The 24,321-nt window shown below is 41.0% G+C and overlaps 1 protein-coding gene and 1 long non-coding RNA gene across 2 annotated transcripts; one reads left to right on the plus strand and one right to left on the minus strand.

Moving 5' to 3' along the window:
• Positions 1-4,800, minus strand: LOC109200016 (hepatitis A virus cellular receptor 2-like). Its single transcript, XM_019355391.2, has 3 exons — positions 4,695-4,800; positions 1,528-1,860; positions 1-1,289 (listed from the first exon to the last, which is right to left on the minus strand). Exons 1-3 carry the CDS (start codon positions 4,771-4,773, stop codon positions 1,147-1,149), a joined length of 555 nt encoding a protein of 184 aa, XP_019210936.1. The 5' UTR covers positions 4,774-4,800; the 3' UTR covers positions 1-1,146.
• A 9,772-nt stretch (positions 4,801-14,572) lies between these two features.
• Positions 14,573-21,327, plus strand: LOC102075593 (low affinity immunoglobulin gamma Fc region receptor II). Its single transcript, XR_002060246.2, has 8 exons — positions 14,573-14,967; positions 17,027-17,062; positions 17,223-17,486; positions 17,566-17,811; positions 17,898-18,107; positions 18,209-18,277; positions 19,606-19,700; positions 20,420-21,327. It is a non-coding gene; the product is annotated as a low affinity immunoglobulin gamma Fc region receptor II (long non-coding RNA).
• The last annotated feature ends 2,994 nt before the right edge of the window (positions 21,328-24,321 follow it).

Here is a 24,321-nt window from a genome sequence, read left to right on the forward strand (position 1 = left end):
AGTCTTATGGTTTGTCTCTGTGTAATCCTTAGTTGCTGTCTCCCCTGTCCGCTATATCCCCGTGTCCAGTCAGTGTCTGAGTCTGCCCTGGTCCCACGTCTCTGTTCCCTCTGTTGTAGTGCCTGCATGTGAGTCTCTGTCTTTTGTTCAGTCTGTGTTATGTGTTTCTAGTTTTACTTTAAAAGTCTCTGTCTTATCTCAGTGTGTTCAGTTTACGCTTCCTTGTCTCGTCAGTTCTGATTTCCCTCATGCTGTGTGGATCTCCCTGTGTCTCACTGTGAGTTTAGTTTATGAGTTTCCAGTTTAGTTTGCTTTTGTATGACTTTCTCCTGCCAGCAAATAAAGCTGAGTTCTTTGTGTTTAAACCTCATGCCTGAGTGCCTGCATATTGGGTCCAACTCCTGCCTGCCACACAGCGACTCATGACACATGGTAACATTTGCTGAAGGCCAACATAGATTCATGTGGGGATACATTTAACATGTGCAAGCATAAATCGAGCCCAGCTCAAAGGTTGCAGCAGTGAAAACTGAGCATCACATTGTCACAGGAGTGTGCATGTATATGTGCATGTATATATACATGTTTTTACATTTGATTCTGGTCTCCTTTTAGGTCACATTTAAGCTGCTGAACAACCTCCAAGAATGACCGTTGAATCAGTCAAATTAATTTCATTTCACACTTGATCTACTGACAAACTGAAGCAATTTCCACGTATCCTTTATCAGGCTGTGTTAAAGCCTGATAAAGTGCTGAGTTAAAGTGTGAGACACTAATCTGCAGCCATAACATTAGTAATAAACAGAAGCACCATGTTTTTGTTAAAATTGGAAGTTATGAACAACGGCAAGTCTAATTTTACTGTGTAAGCTGGATGCAGCAAAATTAGACAATAATTCTCTCTTTTCTTTTAGATTTTCTTTTCTCTGCCTTCTCCACAAAGACTTTCCATCATCTCCATACCCAGAGATAAGACAGAATAACATTTCATGGTGACAATTCATAATTAATTTCTTTGTGAGGTCCCTGGTGTCTGTCCCCCTGTTCACTGATATCATTTGGAAGTTGGGACAGCAGCAGGAGACTCAAAATTTAGCTGTTCAGAGGTCTGAGATACTGGATGTGCTGCAGATCATCAGGAGGTTAGTGTGAACCCTGACTGTTTTCTCCTTTATGCTTCCTGTAGATCACAAACCCAACAAAAGCAGAAACAATGAGGACACAGGAAACTACCAGACCAACTATCAGTCCAACAGATCCATCCTTCTCTGGTCCTCCTGTCTGACCTGCAGGTGAGAAACAGGTGTGAGGTGTCAGCTGTCAGGTAGGTGATGAGTGAAGAACAGAACAGAATCCATTTCCTCTTCAAACTGCTGTCAGACATTATCTACTGCACTCTGATCACATCACTCAGACCAGCTGCTTTCTACAAAGTCTCATCAACAACATCTTTAGAAACAAACATCAACAACCAGGAAGCAGCTTCACCTCTGATCACACACACACTCAACTCTACTCACTCACCTGGAGGAACAACACTCAGTCTGATGATGCTGATGGGCTTCAAACCAAGTGTTCCTGTCTCAACGACACGACACTTGTATGTTCCACTGTCATTAATCGTCACATCCTTCAGAATCAAAGACACATCTCCATCCTTCATCTGTTTGTCCTGTAGAGCCACCCGGTCCTTAAAAGATAGATGCTGGTTCACTGTCGTTTTCCTCCCATCCCGATACAAAAAAACATATTTCCCTCCCAGGTCAGCTCTGCTCCACTCCACAGTCTGGATGTTGTTTGGAGCTCGACATGTCAGCGTGACGTTCTGTCCAGACTCAGCTGGGATGTTTTTCTGGGCTGAAATAAGAAAAGCCGGAGAGCAGAGAGGTTAAAGGTCAAAGTACAAATGTTCATTTCTACAGCAGACACCAGAACTCTTCTGCTGAGAATTTCCCTTTAACTTCAATTCCACTTAAGTTTACTAGTTTAACTGGTGAAATGTTTTTTCCAAAGCCCTTAAAAATTTCTTCTATGCTGAGAAAGAGTGTGAAGAGTTTCTTAAGGCAGAGAAGCTCATTTAAATTTCAGATCGTAGAGACTCACAAAAGTTATTCATAGACAAATAACGTGTTACTGTAATCCAATTACTTTTTCAAGTAACGAGTAAAGTAAGGGATTACTATTGCAAAAAATGTAATTAGATTACCGTTACTTTCCCGTAGAAACGCTGCGTTAGTGCGTTACTAAAACCACGATTTTTTTGCGAGAGTGTCTCATGACAGTGACGTAAGCGAGTGCGACGTTCGTGACAACAGCTGTCTGCAGATCAACAATGGATAATATATTGAGTGCGGAGAGAGTATGAGCATGCAGCGTTTAAAGCGTGGAAGTACCTTACTTTGAGTTTGATACCATATAAAGTGACAAAAACATTAGTGTCCGCTGTTCACTGTGTGGGAAGAAAACTTCTTTTTACAGCAAAAACCCCTTAACTTCAAAGCAAGCACCGAGTTTGCTGCTACGTAATGGGAAATTCACAGACAAACTCGTGGATTCTTCAACTGACCGCTGCGGCTCCACCTGCACCAGGGCACACCTCCGCCTGCTATACAGGTGAAAATAGAGCAACAGGGCCGCTAGTCTTTGATTTTATTTATTTTCTGCTGTGTTTTACTTGCATCTATTTGAAAGACTGAGTGTAAACACAAAAAATATTTTATTTTATGTGCTGGAATGTGCAGAAAATAGGTTTAAATGTTAAACAAATTTCTTCCAGTCAGAGAATGTTGCATATAATTTAATTTTTGCTTGATGCATAAAGTTAAAAGATTAAAAGTAATAAAGGAAATGTTAAAAAGAAACTTTTCCATTTGATTACATTTTATATGATGGATTAGGCAGAAAGTAGAAGAGTAGAAGATCTATCGCTTTATCACCTATTCCGGTTGTAAATCATGTTTTTAAAAAGTAACTAAGAAACTAATTACTTTTGAAAATAAGTAATTGTAAAGAAAAGTAAAGTGTTGTTGTCAGAGGCTACGATGCACCTGTACTATCATGAATTTAAAACAGGGTTTAATTTAAAACAGAAAAGTGGGAATCATGTGTGGCTGCCATTCACATGTGTTACTGATCATGTGACTCTGAGGGTTTACAGATTTACACTGCTGTGACATAATATCACAGCACACGAAATGTATATATTTTTTTTAGCATTATTTATCAAGGTGTTGACATGAACATGACAATTTATATCAACTATGCACTGAACTTTATTTCAGTGGTTTGCCACACGTTAGATTAATTAACAAATTAGTCAACAATTTATCTTCTGAGAGCTAAATTATCTATGATGGCTTACCCAAAAGACCCAGCAACCTAGCCCTCACATTTTGAGTGTATGGGAATACACGCCACACTGAAAGCTAAATATCAGATATTTAATCCATCTGAGAGCAAGACACAGCTTTACCGAATTTAATTTAAAACTATAAACGCAGCTCACTATGCAGTCCATATTCAACAGCATGAATCAACCTCAGCTATTATGTCTACTCCATTTGTCATGAAATAACAGAGAACCAGACCTTACCTGCCCATAAAACTACATGTACAGACAATCCCCCATCTGAAAATGAGGGACTGTGAATTGAAGCGGGATCAATCAATTGCAGACCAGACAACAAACGACGGAGGCTCCAGAAAAGTGCAATCAAACGATGAGTTTATTAACACAGGAGAACAACCATCAGCATATGGCTTGTTTGCTCTGACAGAAATACACTGGGTTCTGGTTTTAAAGCATAGAGGATCACACCCCCACGTACACGTTAAATACAGATCAAAAATACATTGTTTACAGACAGGGGTACATCATGTACATCTTAATAACTATAAACAGACATATAACTTCTCTTTTCTATATCACTTGCCTTTTAAGGTAATAAACTTCAAGCTTCAGGGTCTCTGAGGGCTAATAATGGACCCTCGTCATCAATCGCTTAGTAAACTAAATTGCAGCAGGTCTCAAAAAGAAGCAGAAGACACTTGGGCCTTCGCTCAGGCCTGCTACTAGATTTATGTGTATTGTAAGCATGCATGCAATTAACCTGCTATGTTCTCATCTTCCCTCAACATGTATCACCTGGACACTCTCACCAGTGAAGCTTAAAACCCTCTTGGATGGAACATCAACTCTAAACAAGCACAGTTATGCATTGTGTATAGAATGTACTCAACCTGTGAATAGAAAGGTCACTGTGATGACAAACATATTCAATGCAATATGAACCCTGTAAGAAATATTACTGATAAAATAATACTGTAAAACATGTTATTGATGCATTTATCATAAGGCAGGTTATATCGTAGCAATACAAGAATCTCTGAATCCTAACAGAATAAAAATCTTTGTAACTCCTAAAGTCTTAATGGAAAACATCTTTAAACACATTTGAAGTAAACATGAACACCAACTAAGGGTTAAAGATCCACATCCCAAATTCCCCCTCAATATTTGATATTTCTTAACTTGATTTTCATAACTTTTATCTTGAAGGCACACATTGCAGGTTTAGGTTGCATTTAATTCTAATTGTACATCTTAGATAATGTTCTTTCAAAAAATGAAAAAAGTCCTGTCTTACTTATTAAACCCAGATGTCTTTAAATTGGTAGAGACCACAGCTCACCTTGCGAGGCAGAAACCAGCAGGCACACAGAGAGCAGAGTCCAGCCAAGAAACACAACCATTCTCACCCTCCAATACATGAAATGATGAATGAAAACTAAAGTGCTGTGAAAGCTAGAATTTCTGACTCTGAGGAGTGGGAGGAGTTAAGTGGGAACGATGCAGTGGGCGTGGGTGAAATGCTGTGCTCTTGAGTCAATAAATGAATAGACTAATAAAACACTGATGGCAGAACTACACTACTTACAGTATTCTGTTATGTCATTTTAAAACCTTTAAATTATACTCATATATAGTTTTACAGTCGTTTTAATACATGACTGTTCAGTGGCATGTTGCTAGGAGACAGTCCAGATCCTGCTGTATTGAATCGATGAAAGAAAACAAAAATCCAGGCACTGAGAGCGAAATGACTTGTGCCAGTGTGAAAGCTGATGCCGTTGGTTATCAGGTCTCAGTGTGGCAGCTCTGCCTGTGTGTTTCTTACAGTGAGGAAAAACATGCCAATAAAACTACACCACCTCCTCTTCCAGGGCTCTGAGAGCCATTACACAGCATTTTTCTGATAATAAAATGAAGCCTTTATTTTATTTTGATTTTTTTCCATTAAAGAATGAACTCTCACTATTAGGGAGGGCCAGCTCTGCAGCAGGAGTGTATTCAGTGTAGGCTTCCTTCCCCTCTGTCTTTCTCATTGCATTTCCTGTTCCTGTTCCCTGCATGCAATGTAGAAACACTTCTATTAGAATAATGATAACCTAAACCACAGACTGAGCAAAGCTGAAAAAATGTGTTACATTATTAACGTTTAATAGTTAAAACCACCTACTGGGTTTTTTATTTTATTCTTGTTGTTGAGTATTGCAGCATCGACAGCGATCAACTCGAAGGAAAATGACGACGGAGGCAAAAATATCCTTAATAGTTTGGGAACTTTATTCCGCATAAACACGCGGCAAAACTTTCCTCTTGGATGCCATTTTGTCGGAGGTACACTTCTCCTTCTTAGGGACGTGATGACGCAGCATACGTGCCCTTACAATGAAACAGTGCCTCCTTGTGGTGACAACTAAAATACTGTCTCTGTTAAACATATTGTACAACATGAGTACACACAATGAATATCTTAACACCCCCTCTTGTACTCAGGTTGCTGGAATCTAAGAAAAGTTGTACAATAAACAATAAACAGTTGTACACTCTACCACACTTCCTTTTTCTTTCTTTTTTTTCCCTTTTAAGCACCAAACATAACGTCAGCAAACTTAGCAAGTTTTAGCTTAGAAACAGGTTTGGTCATGACATCTGCAACCATTTCTTCAGTGGTGCAATATAACAGACACATTTTCTCTTCATTTACAATGGACCTTACAAAATGATATTTAATGTCCACATGTTTGCATCTCTGTCGGCTCACAGGGTTTTTAGCCAGGGCAATTGTTCCCTGGTTGTCCTCGTACACTATTGTTTGAGTGTATTTGTAGTCATCTATACCTTTCAAAAGCTGTTCTAAATATATACACTCTTGCATTGTGGAAGCCAGAGCCATATACTCTGCTTCACAGGTAGAGAGCGCCACAGTGGGCTGTTTCTTGGTCTTCCATGAAACTAAAGAACTGTTCTTACATAGATGTACACAGTAACCAGTAGTGCTGCGTCTGTCGGCAGTGTCACCTGCCCAGTCAGCATCACTGTATGCCACTAGACCCAAATTTTCATCTGTGTTTCTCCTAAAACACAACTTCTTGTCTTTGGACCCTTTGAGATATCTCAACACATGTTTCACAGTTCCCCACTGTTCTTCTGTAGGCTCATGGAAATGTTGTGATAACTTGCTTACCACAAAACTCAGGTCAGGACGGGTACCTGATGCGAGGTATATAAGACTGCCCACAGCCTCTCTATACATCCTCACATCTCTCATCAAAGTAGCACCTTCTGTGTAACACAACTTCTGATCACAGGGAGTTTCTCTGGGTTTACAGTTCTGCATGTTAAACCTCATCAGTATCTTGTTGACATATGTTTCTTGTGACATTGTTACACATCCATCAGACTGAGTGAAATCAATACCCAGATAATGCTTAAGTCTGCCCAAGTCTTTCATCTTAAATCTGACTGAAAGCATTTCTTTCACATCCTTCATTACCTTTTCATTGGCAGCAGCAATTATCAGGTCGTCCACCCAGATGATCATAATCACCTTGCCATGTTTTGTCTCTTTGGTATAAACACAGTGGTCTGCTGGATTTTGCCTGAAACTGTTCGCTGTTAGGTATTCATGCAAGATCCTATTCCAGTTACGACCAGATTGTTTTAACCCATACAAGGATTTTTGTAATCTACACACTAACCCTTCTCCCTCTTCATAACCTTCTGGCTGATCAATGTAGATTTCATAATCAATGGGAGCGTGTAAATACGCTGTCTTCACATCCATTTGATGGAGTAACAGGTTCTCCTGTGCTGCTTTCTGTAATAAAACTCTTATGCTGGTTAAGTTGGCTGTTGGTGAGAATGTCTCTTCATAATCTATCCCCAACTGTTGGCTGTAACCCTTGGCTACGAACCTTGCCTTGTATTTGTCGTTTCCCTCATTGTCACTCTTAACGGAATAAACCCACTTCCCCCCCACAGTTTTCTTTCCTTTTGGCAAAGTGGTTAGGGTGAAAGTATCATTTTCCCGTAACGAGTGAATTTCTTCATCCATGGCTTTGATCCAGTTCTTTGAGTTAGTTGATTCTATGGCTTCCTTAAATGTGTTTGGGACACCACACACTGCCCTGTAGCAGTAGTCTATGGTAGTGTGGATCTCATCGCTGCCACTGTTGGCAGCTACAAAGTCGTTTAAATGTCCCGGTTTTCTTCTCTCCCTAATAGGATACCTTTTGTTGACAGATCCATCACTGGCCACAGTTGAGTCATTTCGTTCACGCTCATCAGGTATACCACTTTGTGGACTTTTGTCCCTCACAATAGGTTCTGAAACCTCCTCATTGTCCTTGTCACCTTTCTCTGAAGGTCTGTTAGCCATAGGCTGTCTTACTCTGCTACAGTCATCATTTAGTTCTCCCTCATCTGTCTGTGTTTGTCTTTCTACATTTACTTTGCTCACACACTTAACAAGTCTATGTTTCTGAACTTTCTCAGTTTCGGGGTGGTAAACTAAGTAGGCAGGACTGTTCTTATCATAACCTACAAAGAAACCTTGGTCACATTTTGAATCAAGTTTCCCCTTGTCCTGTTTGTATGCATAGCACACAGACCCAAATTTCTGCATCTTTGACAAGTCTGGCTTTTTACCTGTCAGCATTTGGTAGGGTGTTTTCCCTGTTCGCTTATTAAAGCACCTGTTCCGTGTTACAGCAGCAGTTTGAATGGCATAGTTCCATAGGCATTTCGGTAGCTGACTCTCAATTAGCATGCACTTGCCCATCTCGAAAAGAGTACGCCACCCCCTCTCGGCTGTACCGTTCTGATGGGGTGAGTACGGGGCTGATGTCTCATGCTTAATGCCATTTTTTCTTAACAGGGTTTGGAAATCTCTGCATGTGAACTCTGTCCCATTGTCTGATCTAATGCATTTTACATTGCCATATGGTGCAACATCCGCTAGAAATTTCTCTGTTGCCTGCACTGTATCAGTTTTCGTCTTCAGGAAATATACAAACACTGAGTTTGAATAATCATCGGTGAATGACTGTACGTATTTGTACCCATCAATAGATTCAGTGGCTATCGGACCTGCTAAATCTGTGTGTACCATTTGTAAAGGAGCCTTTGCTCTTGTATCAGGATCTCTGTTTCGGGTTTGTGCAAACTTCCCCTGGATACACACTCCACATTCCTGGTCAGGTCTGTCAGTTCTCCCCTTAATCTGCATACCGTTAACCACACCTTGCAATCTTACTACATCTTCATAGTTGCAATGACCTAATATCTCATGCCATGCCTGTATGTCATGACAGGTGTTACATTTATCATTACCCTCAACTTCAGTCTGCAAATAGTACAACTTGCCATACACATGAATGTTAAAGTTAGTACCGTCTTTGTGGGTCAACATGTCCTGCCCTTGTTTAAAGGTGACTGTTGCTCCTAATGAAGTGGCTGACTTTACGGAGAATATGTTCTGGGGGTATGATGGAATAAACAGCGCATCTTTCAGCGTTGCTTTGCGTCGCTGGCCTGTATTGTCAATCAGGAACACCTCTGCATCCCCCCTCTGTTGGGCGATGCCTCTGCACTGGGTACCGTCTGCCAGTTCCACGCTGTGTGACTCCGGTCTGAACGCGTCGTCGAAGCTCTTGAACTTGGCGATGTCGTTAATGATGTGTGAGGTAGCCCCGGTGTTGACCAACAGGCCTTTCTCCTCAATGCTGTATGCTGACTGCTGGACTTTGATGTCTGCGCCCTTAATCCTGAAGGTATAATCCGGCGTTTCTGCTTTGGATCCGTTGCCGCTCTCATCTGCGACCTTCCGCGCGCCATCTTGTTTGTCTTTATGTCTGCATGTGGTATCACTGTGTGTGTTGCTTTTGCAATGACTGCACCACGTCCTCCGTCTGCACACTTTTGCTCGGTGGCCTTTTAGTCCACACTTGAAACACACAATGTCCACATCGCTCTTGTATCTGCATTGTGCGCTGGATCTCGTGTTCACACGCCCGGTTCTTACTCCTGTTTTCATTATGTTGTCGCTACACTCCGATGCGCTTGACTTTTCAGTGTCTTCGAAACTCCGTAGCTTTGTTTTGAACTCAGCAAATGTCATATCGTCTTTAGCGTGGGTAACATGTATTGCAAATGGTTTAAAACTTTCAGGTAGTCCTTTTAAAACCATAGCAATCAGTAATCCATCACCTAAAGTCTCACCCGCATTGCGCAGTGCTGTAATGGTGGCTTCTGCTCTGATGACATAGTCTGTGACAGTCTCTTCCCTCTTTTTCTGAAGCGATGTCAGCGTGGTGTACAGGTTGATGATTCGGGGCTTTCCCTTTCCAGCGTAGTATTCCCTCAATATTTCTAATGCTCTTCTCCCATTATCAGGGGCATCTCTCATAATCAGCGAGAGGCTTTTATCGTCCAAAAATTGGATTAACTCGGCGTAAGCGTCAGCGTTCTTCTTACCGTCTGCCGCTACTTCAGCCTCACTGTTCGGTTCCTTCAGAACAGTGTCTTTTAATCCCAACAAGTGCAAATATCCTAGCACCTTAGTTTCCCAAAGTTCATATTTGGTCTCATCTCCGTCAAACATGAGTCGAGGCAGCCTGCTTGCTCCTCGTTGATCCATGTTGCTATTTAGCCGTTAGCCCGCTATCCGTTGCGGCTCCAGATCTTCATAAGAAAAGAAAAACTCCTCTTCGAGTCGGCCCTGGGCCCATAACCTGTTGAGTATTGCAGCATCGACAGCGATCAACTCGAAGGAAAATGACGACGGAGGCAAAAATATCCTTAATAGTTTGGGAACTTTATTCCGCATAAACAGGCGGCAAAACTTTCCTCTTGGATGCCATTTTGTCGGAGGTACACTTCTCCTTCTTAGGGACGTGATGACGCAGCATACGTGCCCTTACAATGAAACAGTGCCTCCTTGTGGTGACAACTAAAATACTGTCTCTGTTAAACATATTGTACAACATGAGTACACACAATGAATATCTTAACACTTGTCTTCTGTGTTTCTTTTCTGCTTTCTTTTTCTTTTTTTACTGGTGGTTAATCCCATCAACCAGACACAAGTTTTCCTCCACGGCTTTTGTAGAAAATCACGAAAAATATTCCAATCCCTTTACCCATAGTCCTAAAGTGTATATTTATTTTCTTATTCTTCTTATATATATTGTTTGTTTACTTGCACTGCTGTAACTGGAGCCTCGTCGTCTTGTCTGTCTATATACTGGACTGTATGTAGCGGAGATGACAATAAAGTTTACTTTGACTTCAGCAGCGAGCAGGCGCACTGAGGGCTCTCGCGCTCACTTTTCGCATACAGAATTTCGAAAAAACATCGGTGCAAATTATAAGTCTGTATCATGATGTCTGGTGTTTTCCTGTTTGTTGTTTTGTTTTTATTTTGTTTTATTTTGTGAGTTGGTTATTAGATGCTGCTCCAGCCAGCCAGTGAATTCCCCGCCGCCCCGCCCTCTCCTCCCTGTGCCGCAAGCAGCAGGTGCACCTGGCAAACGGAGGGCGCCCTTACTCCCAGCAAATGGGCGATAGAAAACCGCTCGGTGCCATTCCCAATATGTGCTGGCTGATGTCGGGGCAGCGTGAGTATGAGCATTTTTTTTTTTTTTTTTACCCGTGATGCCGCCCCCCACCACGATGCCGCCCCGGGCAACCGCCCGTGTCGGCCATGTAAAAAAACCGCTACTGATAGCAGGAAAAGATGGATTAACTTAACGAGTTGTGACAGTTTCCTCTGATTGCAAATATAAACATAAGTAGACCCAAATAACAGACAGTAATCCCACGTAAGTTTGAGTTGTGGTTGTTCTCCTAATAACTTCAAGTTTGTGTTTTGGTGGGTGGTGGGGGTCAATGTAACACACTTAACGAATCACATAATTACAGGTTAGGTCAGTGTGAGTCAGAACCAGGGTCATATTCACTAGAGATTACGTGGGAACCTCCATCCACATAAGTGCTTCTACAATAAACTACTGTACAGTACTTACAGTGCTTGTTTAATAATACAGGCCTCTGTACTTAGCTCCACTTAAAACCACTTCACAGCATTTCACCTTCTGTGCACATTTATAGTTTTTAGTTTTATAGAGGTCAGTACTCTATATTTTTAAGACGTGTCTCTGTAGTTGTATAAATTCCAAGACACAAAGTTAATACTATAGCTTCTCCTTATACCCAGTAAACATTTGCTGCCACTAACATATCTGACAACAGTTTACTGAGTCCTGCTTAGGGATGGGTATTGATAAGATTTTCACGATTCCGATTCCATTTTCGATCCTGTTTAACGATTCGATTCTTTATCGATTCTCTTATCGATTCTTTTTAAAAAAGGAGAACACACAGGTCGATTAGCTTAGAACTTTGTTTTATATCTTCTCTTTGAACAAGATAGAAATTTAGGAGTAACATGGCCTTACAAACCCAACAGTGAGATCTTAAGAGATCCACAGCCTACGGCTCTTCAATGGGGTGTCACAGGGTCCCCGGGAAAAAAAAAATTGTAAATGTAAAACAATAAAATAAATATTCTTCTGTAGCAATAACAAAGTATAACATAAATTATTCTGTAGCAATTACACAAGAATATCCAGTAATGTCCCTGCCTACAATTAAATACATTCACTTACCGAAAATCGGGGCAAATGGGTGCAAGCCTTTTACCACAAACTTAGTCACTGCTGGGAGACATTCGTCTATCCTGGCCTGAAAGGAGACGCTACCGGTAGACTGCAGCAAGAACTGCCAGCCAGACTGTCTGTCTCATCATGGTCACCTAAATGCACAGTAATGGCAGGTTTTGTAATAAGGCAGATCGCGCTAACATAATATGCACTGTTAGCTGATTATTTACCTGCCGCATTAACGGGAGAGGACGTGCAAACGTTACCGCTGCTGCTGGGTTGAGATTCACGAGTCCGGAGCAGAATTAAAAACACGACATTCATTTAAGGTTATCGCGTGTTTTGTGAGCAAATGCTTTTGCATATTCGTACTGTTTCCTCCTTTAAATGAAATATCTACTTTGCAAGTATTGCAAGTTGCCCTGTTGTCATCTGTTCTTGTAAAGTATAACCAAACTTTTTAGCGTTTGAGCCGCTTAGGCGCCCTGCCAGGTAAATGACGCTCCGCAATGTGGTGACATCATTCGGGGCGACTGGAATCGATAAGGGAATCGTTTGCAAAAATGGCAAACAATTCCAAGGAATTGAAACAGTGGGAACCGGTTCTCAACAAGAACCGGTTTTCGGTACCCATCCCTAGTCCTGCTGTTGACAGTTTCCAGGACATAACATGTATGTATTCTGTACTAACAATCAGTGTTGGGTGTAACGCGTTACTGTAATTAAATTACTTTTACATTGAAAAAGTAGAGTAACTGATTACTGTTCATTTTTAGGTATTTTAATTACAGTTACTAACAATTTACTTGCGTTACATTGTAAAATAATTAAACTCGCTGAATATCATTATTTAATTTCAATAATTTATCTTCTAAACGTAGAAGTAAACTCTGCCGCTTTAACATCGCTGTAGTGCAGCTGCACGTCATTTCGCGCCAGTTTGCTGCATAGTCGTATTCTACAGCGGAAGATGTCGGACTCGGCTGAAGCATGTGGCTGTTTTATGACATGGACATATTCCCGTCTCTTCACTTTTCTGAAACAAGCAGACAAGAATATTACAGTAATATGTAAAAACTATCGGCTGCTGTTAATAGCGCGAGTAATCTACTGAAGCGTCTGACACAGAGCATAGACGAACAATTCTGAGTGATCCTTGTTCATCATCCATGGATAACACCGCGGCAATGCCTGCTAACCTGGCAAACCTTGATTTTACTTCAGCAGCACAGAAAGCGTCTGAAGGTGAGCTTAAAAAATGATTGCAGGCTACATTGTGGAAGACATGCTACCACTGCGTACTGTAGAGTCTCCGACTTTAAAAAATATATATTTATTACTTAAAGAGTTTAATTTCTATTGTTTGTCCACGAAAGGTTTATAGGGATTTTAAGAAGTATTTAGTTAAATTACTTATTTAGTAGTTAAGTTACTTTTCTGACACAGTAATTAGATAATTATTTTAAATTCAATATTGACTAAGTAATTAGTAATTAGTAATTAATTACTTTTTTAAAGTAAGTTACCCAACACTGCTAACACATCTAAAAACAGTTTACTGAGTCCTGCTGTTGACATTTCTCAGGACCTACCATGTATGTATTCTGTCCCAACAATAGACTGAGACAGCAACAAAAGTACATGAAGTAAATGCAGATGTATAAATACACAAATCAGCAAACCTTTAAAAACTTGAGTTTGCAGGACACTTTGGAAGAGTAGCTTCTGCTCACATTCATGCAGAACCAACATCTCCCTCTACTGGATGTAAAAAATACCTCAGGGAGGTTTTAAGTTAACCCATTCATCCTCAGAGAATCCAGAGCTGTCCCAGTGCACAAAGGACCAGGCTGCAGACTCTGAATGCTGAAGGTGTTGAAGCCCTCAGGCAGCACTGCAATAAACACAGACTTACAGGTCACTGCAGGAACTCAGGAACACCTCTGAAAATCAGCAGCAGCTAACCCAGCTTATCACTACATCTACGCTAGTTACTTTACTAAAAAAGGGAGATTGGTGTGGGCTTCTATTCCTGGTCATCTGTGCTACATGGGCGGGATCATGTTGTGCTATTTGGCCTTCACTGGGTCTTGACGGGAGGCCTTTCTGAGTGTTTCTGGTCCAACACACATGGTTTCCTTTGTGGCTTGGGCTTCATTCTAGGCTGCAGCCACTTGGGGTTTCTGGGCTTCTATTAGTGCCTATCACCATTCAGCGTGTGATGGTTTTCAGGCTCTGATGATTGCCTGTTGTTGTTTCTTCCAAACACGTAACCCAGGGAGAGTCGAAAAAGAAAAGAAAAAGGGGGGGAAGGGGGGTAATAATGTATTAGAAGATTACAAGATGACTGATGTCTCAACCTGTAGCTGGCGGCACATATGACAAGTTGCAGCTTTTTTCAACAACAGGAAACACTTTTCTGTGATTTCCTAAGGTTTGTAAAAAAAATTTTTGTGAGGTTAGGACACGCACTAGCATAAACATGTACTGTCTTGAAGGAAATGAGCTTTTTATGGGTGGAAGCAAACCAATTTCTGGTGTGTCTGTGTATTTGGGGGATCTATTGATTAATATAGCTGCAGGGACCGTCAAGCTCCCAAACATGAGTTAGTTTAGTTTTTTCTCTCTCTCCGAAAAACAACAATTTAATGCCAGAGAAATCTGAACGTGATTTCGAGCTCTTGCTTGGTAGAAGGAAGGAGAAAGAGAGAGAAAACTAAGCAAGGTGAAGAGCGAGCAAACCGTTGATTTAACATCCTGATTACGACCACAGGTGTCAACAATCTGACAGAACTGTGAGCCCTAAAATAACCCAACAGGGACTATGACACATGCTTTTATATATGGAAACAGACATATATGAAGAGGAAGGACCAGGTCACTATATGTTGTCACTGCTGATGAGAAACAGCAGATTACTAAGAGCAACAATGGAGGAAACATTTCTGCTTTATCTCTGTGAGTAGATTCTCTCTGTTTGCATTTCTGTACTTTAACCGTCTGCTGTTGATGAGTTATTATGGAGAAGGCACAAAATATTTACGTCAGACTGAATTCATCTTAAGAACAAACTTGATCAATATTGTGATTGATCAATGGTCGTGACAATTTGCATATTAATGATCACTGAACTGACTTCACAGTCCATTGTTCGTCAGCGGTGCTAGTTTCAGTCATACCTTATAAGATTGCAGTCAGCTGAGACTGAAGAAGTCACTTGGACGAGTGACGGAAAAGCTTCTCGCACTGAAAACACTATATCGAGATGAACAGAATCAACCTTTTTAGATTTTTAATATATACAGTAATAAATAAGCAATAAAATAAAAATTAGGCTAAATGTTTGAAGAATGAGTTGTTGCCAATGTTGATGTATACTATCTTACTACACAACAATATGAGGTAAACCTTGAGGCGAATGTCATTGTAAATTGGTGCTATATAAACAAAAGTGAATCGACAACAAGTGGCCAATCATATTGCTGTAACTCAGTATGATTGACCACCTATCGCATCCAAGTTGTGCAGAAGAACATTTCTGACAACCCAACATGTGGAAAGTTAAAGCTGATGTGCCACAGCACCACATGAAGAGACCAGCTGCTACTCCTGTCAGCTAGAAGCAGGAAACTAAGGCAACAATTCACCTGCATTAGAAAACCTTTTGGATTTGGTGAAAAGAGATCTTTGAATTGTGGACAAGTAGCTGACAAATCTTCAGCAACTGTGTGATGATATCTTGCCAATATAGACCAAATTCTCTGAGGTGAATAAATTTATTTCATGAAGAAGGCAAAAGATGGTTGAAACCAGCACTAGCAAGAAATGTTATATAAAGTATCCATTTAGAATTGGAGATCATTTATGGAGACCACTGTTTCTTTATCCACATATGATAGTATATGTGGATATACCCACCCCGGCCGCCAGTCCCCTCTGAGACCTTCCCCAAACTGCAGCCTCAATTCACAATCAATTCGTCTGCCGTTACCTGCTAGAAATGCTGTCAAACCTGAAGTGAGGCTGTGGTCTCAGTGAGTGAATTGAGCAGTATGATGTCACCAGTGCCTGCAGACAACTTGTTTGGTAATGCAGCAGCAGTGTGGTGTCCTTTCCTCTGAGGTTACGGTAAATGGGTTAGACCAGTCTCACCAATGAGGCAAGCTGTGGCTCAGACTGTCTGTTAAACAGCTGCCAGCTTAAATTAACAATCAATACTCTAATTCAAGATTATTAAATATTTCTCAATCCAAATAAAGCATAAACCTCACTTTCAGCTTTAGTGAATAAAACTAAAAGGTTTAGCTCAGGAAGTAGAGCAGGTAGTACTATAAGTGTTAAACGCAAACACAATTGTTCTGCGTTTGCATTTAACACTAAGATGGAGCGTTGCTCTGTGTGGAACATCTATTTTTTCAGTCTGTGTTTAACAGGAAACTAGCAGCTGTGCGGTGATCTAGTTTCCTGTTTCTGATGAAAACACTTTAACTGCTCACGTTTTACTTTTAGGACTGCAGAGTTTTCTTGCACAGTAGCAGCATAAAAAAGAAAAAAAAAACCCAGACATAACCTTATAATTCTTGGAGGTGTCTGCCCTATAAAATGCCATCCCAGGTTCAATACTTTATCACCCTAAATGCAACATACCCCTCTTGTCTGTATTTGTTTATGGTACGCCCTCTTTACCCTGCACATTAACAAAAAAAAACTATATATGAATGGCATGGATCTCTGCATCTTGATGTCATTGCAGGTCTATCCAAACTTCTCACTATACTTTTGGAGGTCTCTTTACTGTGTACTCCTGTTTCTCCTTGCTTGTCTGGTGATGTTGTTGGCTGGATTCTACAGTGCATCTTATCCATCTCTATCTTCTTTTTCTTCCATCTAGTGGCTCCTTTTATTATGTGGTTGCCACATAATAAGAGGAGCCACCAGAGTTTGTTCCTTGGTTACCTTTAGAAAACTAAATTGCTTTCCTCTCAGTGATTCAGTGAACTGTTTTATTTCTCTTCAGTTCTGATCTTAGTGCTGAGCTGTGCAGCAACTCAAGGTCAGTAACCTTTTTTTATTTATTCCAATTATGTTAAACGATCAAGTCTGTTACTCCTTCTTTCAGTGGTGGTCACTAATGTAAAACTACTGAAAGTAGAAATAATTTTGTGGCATTATTTTTAAAAAGATCAACATAATTTTTATTGTAACCCTCACAGCTCGTCTGACTGTGAGTCCCAGCAGCTCTCAGCTCTTTGAAGGAGACTTTGTGTCTCTGAGCTGTGAGGAGGACGACAGCTCTGCTGGATGGACTCTGAGGAGAAACACAAGCACGGAAAACAGGACTCAGTGTGGAGATTGGTGGGGAAAAAATTATAGTTCTTCCTGTAACATCACAGATCTCTTTACATGGGACAGTGGAGTTTACTGGTGTGAGTACAGAGAGGGTCCCATCAGTAACATGGTTAACCTGACAGTCACTGGTAAGCTGAGTGTGTGGAGTTAGTGTTGATGAAGCTGTGTGTAAATGGATGAAATGCTGTAGTTTGTCTCTGTGTTGAGGTGGATCAGTGATCCTGCAGAGTCCTGTCCTCCCTGTGATGGAGGGAGATGACGTCACTCTGCTCTGTAAAACAAAGACCACTCCTTCCAACCTCACAGCTGCTTTCTTCAAAGATGGCGTCTTCATCGGAAAAGAGCCTACAGGTCACATGACCATCCAGCATGTTTCCAGGTCTGATGAAGGCCTCTACAAGTGTGACATCAGCGGTCATGGAGAGTCTCCATCCAGCTGGATCACTGTCACAGGTGACACACTCACCTGTCTGTGTTTCTGCAGGTTTTAACATTCACAATGTGACGACAACTTAATGACTGTGTTTGCTTTATTTTAGACCAACCCACCACCACACCTCCACCTACATCCACACCTCCTCCTGGTTGCACCTCTTGTCATCCATCACCCTCCCTGCCTGTTGTCACTGTGTTGTCATTCTTTTTAACAGTCTGTGTTGCAGCTTTACTTACTTTAATAGTTCTGTTCATTAAACTTTGTGTTGTTAGAAAACCTGAAGGTGACACTTGGACCTCTGGATTTGACCCAGGTTTTGTTTTTTCAGAATTATGTACAAGTATATCAATGACTTTAAACGTGTCATCAAAACTTGCACAGCGTCATACTGCTTTTCCTTTTGGTTTTCTTCAGCCAATCGACAGGAAGCTAAAGAAGATAACCCAATCAGTAACGTCTTATATGACATCGGACAGAGCAGAGGTGGTGTTCATTTTCTTTGTTTCTCCAAATAAATGAATAAATATAATTATCTGCTCTTCTTCCCTTTTCTGGGAGGCAGTGGGGAGGTAGAGCGTACAGCCCGATCCAGCGGGGAGGTGTGGGAAGCCAGATCAGGCGCCCCCCTTCCGGCTCTCCTCTCTGCTCTCTCCTATCTCGTCCCTTTTGTCTTATTTCTCTCTATCACCTTTTCTATCCCTTTAAAGAAGTAGGGCTCCATAAATGCTAAAGAGGTAAGCATTATTTCTCAGTTGCAGTGAATAGATAGAAAATAAACTGTAGGAAACTAAACAGAAGAAAGAAGAAGAGAAATAACAATTTAACATAAACCAGTGACTCCAGGGTCTGATCAACCCTGGCAGGGCCTCCTTGATGAGGGTGTCTAATAATAATGGCCGAAACACCCGATGAATCCAAGGTCCACTACTGACGATGTGTCCCAAATCTTAATATGATATCTAGATCAGAAATCTAATCCTCCTAAAAATGGCAGATTAGCCTGGGTTAGCAAAAGTTGAGGCACACAATGATGTCTCTGGGCTGCCTTTCCTCATAACAGCCATCCCTCAAGATTCTCGCCATTTAAAGCAATGCATTATCAGGGACTGTAATATCTAGTCCTTTTACTGAATCAAATAAATAAATCACTCAAATAAACAAATAGCTCATCCTTCAGCTACCTTTTGACCGCCAATTGACCTTTGACCTTTCTGTTTACATCATTCTCCTTGTGTCTGTGTGGGTTCTCTCTGGGCACTCCAGCTTAGTCCCACTGCCTAAGACATATGAGTGAAATTGATTGGTGATTCTCGAGTGATTGTGATTGAGTGTGGATAGTTTGTCTTGCTACAGCCTGTTTTGTATCGCATCTGTCACACTAAGCCTGGAATAGTCTCCAGACCCCACTTGAGCATAAAGTGCTAAGTATTTTTTTTAAACAGGTCGATGAAAGTAGTTGTTGTGTGTTTGTTGATGAACCATAACGGGGAGCATTTATTGTTTTTAGCCTATGATTAACAGGAAACTAACAGCTCTGTGGATTCCAGTTTCTGATGAACACACTCCAGTGCTTTTTTATTAATAGACATGAGCCTCCAGAATTTAGTCCATCGTCCTCAGCCTCTCCAGCTTTTTTATGTATCAGTCAATTTACATATACAGATGTAAATTGACTGATACTAAAAAGAACACATAGATATAGATAAAGGACATGAATGATTTTTTTTTAGTTTTATTCAAATCAGCCGCAGAGGTAGTTTTCAGGCTGTATAACTTGCATTGATGTCCTCTGTGTGTGTTTTGTTCTGCAGGGATAAATCGGGCTGCACTCTACTCAACAGTGAGGAAAAAAACACCACTTATTTACAAATCGTGAAAGACAAGAGAAACAAATCAAAGCCAACAGGTACGGCTTCTCTCATTTGTCTCTGTCATTGTTCCGAATCAAAACAAGATTCCAGCACGTTGATATTGTAGTCTGTATCAAAAGGACACTGTTACTGTAAATGGACTGGTTTCATTTTCAGCTAAGGATTAAACCACCAACCTTCTGATTCTTCCTTCCATGAAGTTGATTCTGTTTATCTGCACGTAGTGTTTTCAGTGGGAGAAATCTTTCATCACTCATCCAAGTTACTTCTTCAGTCTCAACTGACTGTAGGTTTTCACAACCTCATAAACATTTGCGTAATGACTAAAATTAGCACCACGGAATGACAAACAATGAACAAAGGACACTGATCAATGGCCTTGAGTACCATTCACAGAGAGTTGGGGAATGGCTGCAATCACAGCATTGTAAGATGGTGACAGATGTACCCTTAGGCCCTTTTCACATAAATGGTCTCCTTGACTTCCTGCTCAAACCAGCTTTCATGTGTACATCCTCATCATTGAAAGAGTGTCCACTGGCCTGTAGGCATATATAGACTGTGACTTTTTGGCATTTGTGCCAGGGCGCTCGATTCTTGGGGCAGACCAGTTTTTGGCGCAGCATATTTTGGGGTTTTGCGTCAGTATTGAAACAGCTGAGATGCACTTTCTTTAATTAATGGAGCAGACAAAAGAAAACACCAAGAACTGTGTAAACCTATTAAATTGACATAATAATGTTTGTCTTTCCAGAGTTTCCATCAGAACCAGATGCCATCTCCCCTAGTCCACCAGTCCAACCACTGCAATCCAGCTGAGGGTCTCGAATTGGTCCACACAACACCCCAGATGACAATTACTTGTATAACAGATTAGTAGATATCTTCTTTTCTTTACATGGAGTTAGAGTCACTCAACTTTTGTGAGACAAGAAAATCAATTCAACAGCGGAAAGATTTCTTATAAAAAAAAAACTTTAAAAATGTAAACTCTAAAGACTAAAACAAAAAGCAATAATAATAATTGTCTTTATCACCACAGCAATGATCTGGTTTCTCTGCAGGATCGGTTAGCTTTGGTCTCATTTCTTTGTTCTTCCCGTGTGGTTCTGTGGGTTTTACAAAGATTTCTGATCAAAAATTTGAGGCGTTGTGGCAAACCAGTGCAGACTTCTGTTCACCTAACCAGACTGTAAACAGCATGAACATCATTCAGACACTGCACAGAATATATTTAAAACAAGCTGTACGTGTGTCTATTTGTACATTTTGATTCAAGGAAATTGAATTTATGAGACTTTCCTTCAGTTGTTTTTCAAACTAAGCATGCCTCCATAGTATTATATCTTTTGAATTATGCAGCTGCACACATTCATCTGGACACAGGGTTTCTTGGACACTTATAGATTTTCTTTTAAACTTCTATGGCTGATTGCTTTGCTCCTACATGGTTCTTCAGTTTATTGCTATTATGTCAGTTTGATCAAAGAAAAAGAAGTAAATATTACATATATTGTGAGGATAAATGTTCAAACAGATCCTGCTTTTGATGCAGTTGCAAGTGCTGTGTTTGATTGTGATATTTGCCTGTAAGTTGCACAATTGTGAGTCATTCTGTTGCTGTGTATAATTAAATGAAAATGAAAAAACAAATGTAATGCTCATTATTAACAAAATTCATGTGAAGCAGCAAAGTTAATAAATTCAAATATAAAGTGTTTTTTTCACTGACTTAATTTCATGGATAAATACAAAACAAATTCATTGTTTAGGGTAAAGTACTACTTTAATAGATATAAATAATCAGGTTTTTTATCATATATATTAGTTCTTTAGACAAATTTTAAACTGCATTTTTGTACATTCTTTCCATAAAGAATGTACAGAGAGCGCCTGCTGGTTTTGCTTTGTGTTCGCCAGAGGACTCTGTCCCTGCTAGTTCTGTGACTGCTTCCGCTGGTGGGTCCAAGGAACAGCTTCATCCACCTGCGGTTTCCACACTGTCACCTGCAGCACCACCACCTGCGGTTTCCATACTGTCGCCTGCAGCACCACCACCTGCGGTTTCCATACTGTCGCCTGCAGCACCACCACCTGCGGTTTCCACATTCTCGTCTGCAGCATCATCCTCGTCTGGTCCTGCCTAGTCGTCATCCGGTCCGCGTACGGCACCTCAACATCACGGGCCACTTTCCAGGCCGCTGGCTGGACATCATCGCCGTTGTGGGCGCCCTCCTGAACAGTGTCGCCGCCGCTGCCTTCCACGTGGCCAGCCTCTGGATTTGTTCTGCCCACGTCGCCGCTGTCTTCCACGCTGCCGGCTTCCAAGAGGACTGGGGTCAGACTAAAATACATTAATTCTCCTCAGATAAATTTTTCCCAAAGATTCTTTCTTTTGTTATCAATAGTTCTCATCACGCTGATTTATGTCCAAGGGGTCTCCTTTCCCATAAGTTTGATTCTAATTGCTATCACAGTGATGTTAAATTGGGGCGTCATCATAACAGCTTTGACTGGCAGCTGCAGTCACGGAGAAACTTGCGTATCTCTGTTCGGGAATAGCAGATAGAGCGTAGGCTCTGAGAGGAGGGCCAGCGTTTACGTTACAAAACACGACCGAGTGTTTTAACCTGACAGCCTGAGGTGTTCTTCAGTAAACTGGACTACCTGACAGAAGGACCCGAGGCCCCGCTGCACTTTTTCGGTAAGTTAAACGTGTTTGCAAGCTAATCCGTAACTACTGTCCTTAGCTATGTCCTGAGACCTAGCTAGCTAAGATGAGCACTCGGCTGTCAGGGTTCGTTTAGCTAATCTGTGCAGGTGAATGAATTTACCCTGACTAAAAAAATAAAGAGAAACGCCCCGGGCTACTCAGTCACTAATTACCGTTATTTTTATTACAAGTATTATACTGTAAAAGCAACAGGCTGCATTCTGCTTCAGCTCCTGTGCAGAGCTGATTATTAAATATCTTCAAACAGCAGCATGTTTTCAGTCTCTTACCACATGTGTAAAGAGAGTAACAGCATTTTTTTTTTTTTTTTAAAGCTTGAACTTCAGTAACTCCTCATTAATCAGTAACTATGGATTAAACTGTAGAACTGAAAAAATGTAAGAGAAGAACTTCAGATCCTGAGTGTGTGAGGACAGAAGAATCAGCTTTATTTCAGATTTGATAAACTTTATATTTTAGTTTGTGATGATTCTGTTCTCTTTGTGATAACAGCATGAAGGGCTGGCCCTCAGCACCACCCAATGACAGCAGACAGATCATCCAACATGTTAACAGCAAAATTAACTAGCCCGACGTCCCGGGGCTAGCGATTTTTCCAGTCGGGCTACCAAAATCCATCTCAGCCCTGCCCGTCGGGCTATCATAGGAAGGACAAATATATGTCAATGCTTTTGCATTCTTTCGGACATGTAGCTGGGTAATTATGTCATTGGCATCGGTGAGCCACTGTCACTATGTGACATATTGAAATCACGTTTGAATTTGCTCTTTCTTTTTGCTTTCACTTTGCAATCGCGCGAACTGTGTATAGAGAGCGACAGTACTGATTGGTGAGTGACGATAATTTGCGCACCAATTCCTCTGACATCGTCTTATCAATCGTTAGCTTACTATGCGAACATGACAAGTGAACTCTCCCGCAGCAAGCTTAAACATGTGAGAGGTTGATCGCGCAGAGAATCGCTCAGCGTTATGTGAGTACGTGTGTAAAAGCAGCAGGATATATATTTTAGTTCTGCTGAGCCAAATAAGACCGGTCAGGGTGAAGAAGTGACAGCCAAACAGCGCCGTAGCTCCGCAAACGCACATAACGCACACTGCGTAGGGCACCAAATGGCCGGTAGGGCACCAAAAAAATCAGGGTCGTAAAAAAAAAAAAGTAAACCATATTAATACTATAATATCATATGCATTAATATGGTTAAACAATACAAAAGTAACATAAAACAATTTTCCCGAGAAAAGGGGTGAATCTGCTTTGTGCCCTGTCTCCAGTCTCCTCCTGGTGCCCCCCCCCACTCCCAGTGGTCTGTTCTATAATGCCTCAATTCGGTATTGGTAAACACCTGTTTGAACATGGCCTCGAAACGGCAACAGGAGTCGGGAGCGGAGAAAAGAAAGAAGAAGAGGAAGCGTGATGAAACTCAGGCGTCGCTTGCCGGTAAGGCAATGTTTAAATAATAACAATAAAAAAAGTTCATTATTGTAGCCCTTGCTTGCACGCTCATGTCCGTCAACTCTGTGATAGCTCCTGTTAGCAGTGTTCATACTGTGTTCATACCATTCTATATGAATATAGAATGGACTACTAAAAGCAACTCATCATGGTCACTCAATTGACGGTTTTCAGATAACGTTAGCAATCGTGAGACTAGCATTTCCCTCCTCAGGTTGCTAGCTGGCTAACGTCATGCATGCTACTGATTAACCTTAACTTTGGGATAGGTCAGTGATGCAGTCAAGTATTATTATCAGATTAGACAAGATTACTTTGTATGTTGCTGCATTTCAGGATATCTATAAAGACGCATATCTTATTTATGCGGCATAAATAAGATTTATGCGGCATACTTCAGGAGAGTGAACCCACGCAAAGCTACTGGTCCGGACGGGATTCCCGGCCGCGTCCTCAAGTCATGCGC

The sequence above is a fragment of the Oreochromis niloticus genome, unplaced genomic scaffold, assembly GCF_001858045.2.
Source record: "Oreochromis niloticus isolate F11D_XX unplaced genomic scaffold, O_niloticus_UMD_NMBU tig00002581_pilon, whole genome shotgun sequence".
Lineage (NCBI taxonomy): Eukaryota > Metazoa > Chordata > Actinopteri > Cichliformes > Cichlidae > Oreochromis > Oreochromis niloticus.